The 6,635-nt window shown below is 38.6% G+C and overlaps 1 protein-coding gene across 4 annotated transcripts; it reads left to right on the top strand.

Moving 5' to 3' along the window:
- The first annotated feature begins 2,922 nt into the window (after positions 1-2,922).
- On the top strand, positions 2,923-5,410 carry LOC307013985 (uncharacterized protein). 4 transcript variants are annotated; one of them, XM_079641643.1, is made up of 9 exons: positions 2,923-3,045; positions 3,198-3,312; positions 3,426-3,488; positions 3,787-3,841; positions 4,059-4,150; positions 4,391-4,508; positions 4,650-4,749; positions 4,845-5,015; positions 5,263-5,410. In XM_079641643.1, the coding sequence occupies exons 1-7, from the start codon at positions 2,978-2,980 to the stop codon at positions 4,673-4,675; spliced, it is 537 nt and encodes a 178-aa protein (XP_079497769.1). In that variant the 5' UTR covers positions 2,923-2,977; the 3' UTR covers positions 4,676-4,749; positions 4,845-5,015; positions 5,263-5,410. The 4 variants fall into 4 exon arrangements, with proteins under 4 accessions (XP_079497769.1, XP_079497767.1, XP_079497770.1 ...); XM_079641641.1 differs by having other exon boundaries at positions 4,631-4,749; XM_079641644.1 differs by lacking the exon at positions 5,263-5,410 and having other exon boundaries at positions 4,849-4,879.
- The last annotated feature ends 1,225 nt before the right edge of the window (positions 5,411-6,635 follow it).

Below are 6,635 nucleotides of genomic sequence, written 5' to 3'. Positions count from 1 at the left end.
TTACTATATCATGATTTCTAAGTCTAAGAATAAAGATAATTCATAACAAAGTAATTTTGGTGTACACAGTATGAAATTATGTAATTTGAAGATACCTCTTGACAAATCTGTTGCAATGTTTAAAACATTTTCAAATTAAATCAAGATATTTTAAGAGCCTGTGACTAATAATCCTTGCTTGTGTTGTATTTTTTAAAATGTGTACCTTGATTTGGATAAAAGTATGCCAAATGTAAATTGTCATTGTGATGCTGTGGTAATATGTTCTTAGTTTCGCAGTCCTTACAGAGCATTTTCATATTACAATGAATTGGTGTAATTTTGGATTGATTGAAGGGTTAAGCAAAAATGACTGTCTCTGCAGCTTCACAAGCCAGAAGAGACGATCCTGTGATGGGGAAGGCCTTCAGCTAGAACATCAAGAGTTTGGTAGTCTTGGTGAGTATATTGATTATAACAGCAGTTGACTGGCACTACAGTTTTTCCCAATGTTTCCATTTTTATACTCATCTAGTTAATCATAATAAAGTATTGAGTGTTGACTGTTTCATGACAAGTGAATGCATATTTGACATAAGTATCACTTGCTAATATTGCTTTGGATGCATATAATGATTCATAGCATGTTGCTATTATTAGTAGGCATATATTTTTCCAACTCAAAAGTGGTTCAGTATACTACCTTAATATCCATCATACCAGTTTTTGGGTGGCGGCTTAACAGCTGTTTTATTAGAAACACATCTCCAAGAGTTAAGGGACACCGTAACTGCAGTCCAGGTTCCGGAGGCAACAGACAGAACGGTCTCTGCCTGGGCACAAAGGCAGCTTCTCACAGATGTGAGAATGAAAACGGCTAGGCCAATGCTTTTTAATGCAAATCTCTCAGCTGAGAGAATAGCCATTCAGAAGTGCCACAGATGCTGTGCAGAAGAAGCGGCTATTAGGTGCCTGGACTGTGTTCCACTGGACATGGAGTTCCTCTGTGCAACCTGTGAAATGGAGGCCCATAAGAGAAATATCTTCCATGACAGAGAGGCTGTGTTCAATGGATTTCTGGAGCCCATTCCCCCTACAACTGCTGTGGTGGTGGATGAAAATGGCCAGCCTCAGTTTTGCGAACAAAGTATGTAAAGATTAACATTACATTACAATGTCCCATTATAGTGTAGTTCCCATAATTAAGTGCGAATGGGAAGTGTACATAGCTGATTGAAACAAGTATGATTGGTTTTGAGATATGTGGAAATGATGCAACATTTTATTGAATATCTTGATAATCTGGAGAATTAAGGAAAAACTGTAAATACACCCTTCCTAACTTATTTTCCATATTGCAGTATGTCAACTGCCTGTTCCTACTCTAAGGTCAATCTGTGAATGCTCTGATGACGTCACAGTTACTCCTTGGAAGCATATTTCTGTGGTCACAATCAACGGTATGTTGTTCTGAAAGCCCTTATTTTTGTACAAGTAGTATTGTACGGCAGAGTTTTACCACTTTGTGCAATGCAAAGACTTTTATCACCTGGTCATGTTCAGACAACACCCAAATGCCATGTCAAATAGCTAATACATCATATATGCACATCTATGTATACAATCCAATATGTTAAGGCAAACTCACAGTTTGATTACCGAAATACATTTACTTTGTCCATTTGTTCACAAGACGATACAATGTCTGCTTGCCTCGGAAATCCTGTGACTCCTGAGGTTAAAGACCTGCTTTTGTATCGGTACTGGCCAGCTAGCACCAGCTGCCAGACGCTTTACAAATATGATGTGTTCACCTCATTCGAGCACATGAAGGGGACAACACCAGCCATGTCCAGGCAGGCATTTCTGAAAATGTTGGAGCACAGATCTGTTCAAGCTGGACGGGTAAATCTGCCTGAATCACACGGAAACATACAAAAAACAATATCATATTACTGTATACCATATCATTAATTGTTGGCATTGCTTTCAAAACAATTACTAATCCACTTTTTTAAATCAATATACAGACAGGTAGTATCTGTGCTGATACATTTCAGCGAAGCTTCTTCGAGTTTTGCTTCTGTCAGTACAAACAAGAGGATATGTGCCAGGTCCATCACTTTGTTTGTCCAGCATGTTCTCCAGACATGTTGGCTGTCTGCTGTGCTGGAAACCGCAAGCATTACCGCTTTTCCAAGTCAAAAGGGTATGTATAGGTATTAATGAAAATGATAAAGAACACACCGCTAATACAAATAGTAGCCCTTGGGGTTGATTTTGAGTAGCCATAACAGACATTAAAACAAATCATAGTAATATAGTGCTTTGTGATTTTTATTATTGACTTGTATGTTAACTTATCATGGACAGGACTGAGGAGCCGCCAATCTATGAGGGCTTGTTCCTGGCCAAGGACGAGGAAGTCGCAACATTTGTTGACCTTGTCAGAGGCAACATGAAAAGTGTACGTTTTTTTTCTTATTATGATAGTTGCAGTTACACCTGTGGTGTTCTTTTATATATATGTCAAAACTTGTGTGTAATAAACTGACTTTATAGGGAAATGACAGTGCCGTCTGTGGTACTGCCAAATTCACCGCTGGCAGAGAGATGTCAAAAAAGTCTGGTGCCCAGATAGACGAGGAGGGCATTCAAGTGGTTTGCAGGTATGTATTTGTAAGTGTGTCTGTGTGTGTATATGTGTTTGGTTCTTGAGTCTGGTCTCATTATTTCAGTTTTAATAGCAATCAAAGTCTAAGTCTTTATAAGAATTGTAAGCATTAAACACTTTAATGCTGGAGCGGAATTAATCCATCATTTGTAACATCCAAGTGTTATTTGTTGTTATAGCCACCTAGATGACAGAGATGAGTGCTTAAGCCAGGCCTTGCAGTGTCAGTTTATTATTAACAACTAGATTTTCTTCTGATTAATCAGACATGGGTTTCTCTTACGAGGACTGAACCACTTCCGTGGAGAAATATACGCTTACCCAATGTTTCTCCAAAAAGAGATGTCGAAGAAGGCAAATGTTGACTTCTTCTGTATGGATGTAACATGCAGGTAATCCTCACTGTCATATTGCACATCCACAACAATGTTTAAAATGGCCTATGCCTCAGCAGTCATTTTAGATGATATTGATATTGTTGTCATGTCAATTAAAAGTTTATCTTTGTAACACTCAATCACAAAATGCTGCTCCTGCTTCTTAGGTACTGGCCATACCTTAACAAAATAGCCGAGGGATTACCAGAGCTTCTGCCGTTGACCGAAATGAGGCCATTTCTTAGCGTGATGCATGCTAAAGCCCATACAGCAACATGCAAGGTACATAACATCTTTAATGCAAAGGACTTTTAAATGTTGTGCATGGCATGCCTTATTGGATATCAAAAACTTCTAAAGAAATGCTACATAACACTACTTGTGCTGTGTTGCAGGTGAGATGGGGTGGCAGAAGTCAGGACGGAGCAGGAAACACAGTGAGAGAGGAAGTAGAGCAGGTATGTTATTAATGGCATTATTGTAACTGTATGGATACAAGAAGTCTTAATAGAAAGCAGTACAAATATGTATGTGTCAACTCAGTGACAAGCCTGTTGATTAGTTTCAAGCATATTCTTTATGTCTGAGTTCAAATGAAAGATAGGCAGCTCATATGTTCAGCAACACTAAATGCATGCATATTGTAGGAAGTCAGTACACAAGTTTTCTCTTAAACCATCCAGTTCAAGATCTATGATGTGTAGGTGATATTGTTATGTAATGGTGACCGAACATTAATTGTAACATTCATTATAGGTGAACAGCTTTCTCTCCAGGGCAGCTCTGGTCACAAAATACATGACAAAAGCAGGTTGGTATTAACACTGTGATAAGGCAGCCCTGATAAGTATTTGACAGAGAGTTCCCTCCTTAAAAACATTATTGGTGTATTACTTTACTGTAATTACCAGTTCAACAACCTTTCAACGATTGGGTTTAGTCATGTCTATCAGGTTTCTCACTCAGTATTGCCTTTTTGATGTGAATACTTCCTTTTTTGTTTGTGGATATATTTGTGTCTTTTTTAGGAAGAGTGAACATGCTCACTCAACAGGCCATGAGTTGGAACAGAAGGAAGAGGGACAACCTTCATCAAGTTTTAGCCCACAGATATGTCAAAGTAAGGGCAAATTACAATGGTCTTCTCATCTGACATTACATATTTATGAAGGATGTCTGCAATGTAACCTCATGGCTATATACATTATGTTCTCTCTTATCCACACTTCCTCTTGCAAGTCAGATGGTGTCATGGAATGTTTCAACTGTTCTTCTGAAGGTCTTGTACTGAAAACTGGTGTTCTTTGCATTATGGTGTTGCATGGTGCTTTTGCTCTGACATTTTCTTTTTTTGGTAAAGATCACAGAGAGGGCAAAGATGGAAGCTGCCAGCTTCAGCGACTTCAAACAGGAGAACAACCTTGATCAGGAGACCATACAGCAGTGGGTGTATGATGTCAGGCAATGGGCGGTCACAGGTAAGACATACCACAGGCTTTCCATATATACATCTGTTAATTACTGTAAGTTTAGACAAACAATATAAGTTGGCTCTATGTTGAAACTGAGACTGTCACTGATTGTATCTCTTCTCCAATAGTTTTTTTGCAACTATTTAGAGAGTCTACGCCCCAGGGTGTACTGAAGGACTGAGGGTGGATATTGAGAACATCACCGTCACTCTTTTGCGCAGGAAGCAAGATCTGTATCGTCAGCATGGTTTGTTGTCAAACATAGTTATTGAAATTACACTTCAAAAACAACAAAAACATTCTGGCACCATGACACAGTTTTGTTTCCGTTTCACTTTGCAGACAGCAACCAGGCAAGGCAAAGGAAGAGGAAGAGAATGAGAGAGCTGAAGAAGAAGCTTCGCGAAAAAGTTATGCAATACAACTCAGGAGTGCAGGAAGAACAAATTGACGAGGAGTTGGCTTGCAGTCTGACAGAGGGCTACATCCTACCATGGGAGAGGCATGCACATGGTAGGATAATTGCTTGTTTGCCTTGCTGTTTTTTTAGTCTATACCAAAATATGACAGTTTATCGTGGGGCAGAAAAAGCAATAGTGATACCTGCAAATATATAATATTTGTTATTAGTTTACATTATAGAGAACCAATGCTATCACGACAAAGATTTGTGTCTCAGAAATGAAAATCATTCTGTAATAATATAATTTATGAATAAATATTCCTTGTCCACTACTCCATTCCTTTCCTCAACCTAAAGGCAACACCTTCAGGTTGAAGAGGTCTGTCTTTGACCAGGTAATGCTGGTCAGACGTTTGGAGGAGGAGCAGAGCATCCTGGTGAAAGAGATGTCGCAGCACATCATGTTCCTTCTGAAGGAAGTGCAAGAAGTGGAAGCACTCAGAGGACAGACTTCGGAGGGCATCAAAACCAGCCGTATGTCTGAGATCTTAACATTTGAATATTTTCATCCACTCTTCAACACATTACATGTCTTACATAAGTAGAACACATCTGTCACTGTGTCAGGGCGAAGTGAAATAGTAAATTACTGAAACTATTCATTATCAAGATCATAATCGATCTGTCTATTGACTATTTGTTAAGCACTATATAAACATAAATCAACATATCCCATTTGGCACCCAATATATAGTAACATCCTTCAGTTTAAGATGGATTTACCTATTTTGTAGTGTTTTTACATATGCAGCATTGTACAATGCAAAGAGATTTGCAATTGTCATGGTTTGTTTACATTCAGCCCTTTTTCTGTGTGATTCTCCCCCTACAGATTTCGGTGACCTGACAGAGGATGCTGCACATGGGCTCAAGAGTGTCCTCAGTCGGAGGTGGCACTTCCTCAAAAGCCAACACAAACAGGCTGTACATGCGTACAGCGGTGTAGCCGCTAATGCCATGATCTTCAATTACAGCAGGACATTGAGGAGTCGGATGACAATGGCTATACTTGCCCTGAGTCTGAAGAAGAAGAACTGTAAAGGTTTCTGCCAAGCAACACAGAGGCACTGGAGAGCTCTTTCACAAGCGACGTGTCACGTCCACACGCTGACGCACGCCATAATAATGACAAAACACATTTAAAGCACACTTAAAGCCATACAAAATAAAGACATTATAAAACACTATATATGAGAACAATATTAAACTGTACTTGTTTCGCCCGACTGAGTTCATAGTAATGTGAAAATGTGTTTATATTTTGTACTTCCGTTTATTTAAAGCGCTTTGACTTGCTGATGTGTATGAAAATAAATTGCCTTGCCTTTATATTAAACTGCCTCTTATTACTCAAACAAATGCTATACAATGGTTGTTTTCTTGTCACTGCATTTTGTCATTCGTTGATTATGAACTATTAATGTGAATACATTTCAAATAGAGTTCATACAATAACATAATCCTTTATTAGTAACATGTGCATAATGCAGGGTAAATACCAACACATTCTCACTCCCAACTCGTACTTCTAATTTTTGTATTATTTTGTAAACCACACAGTGTTATTTACTCAACAATAACACACAATTATTCTTTTGTTTATTTATTTGTTTGATTGTATAATGTCGGACTTTTGGAGTCCGTCAGGACCGAGGGTCGGAGCAGCTAAT

This window comes from Notothenia rossii, assembly GCF_949606895.1.
Source record: "Notothenia rossii genome assembly, chromosome: 7".
NCBI lineage: Eukaryota > Metazoa > Chordata > Actinopteri > Perciformes > Nototheniidae > Notothenia > Notothenia rossii.
The sequence above is the reverse complement of the archived record's forward strand: the minus strand, read 5'-3'. Positions and strand labels throughout refer to the sequence as shown.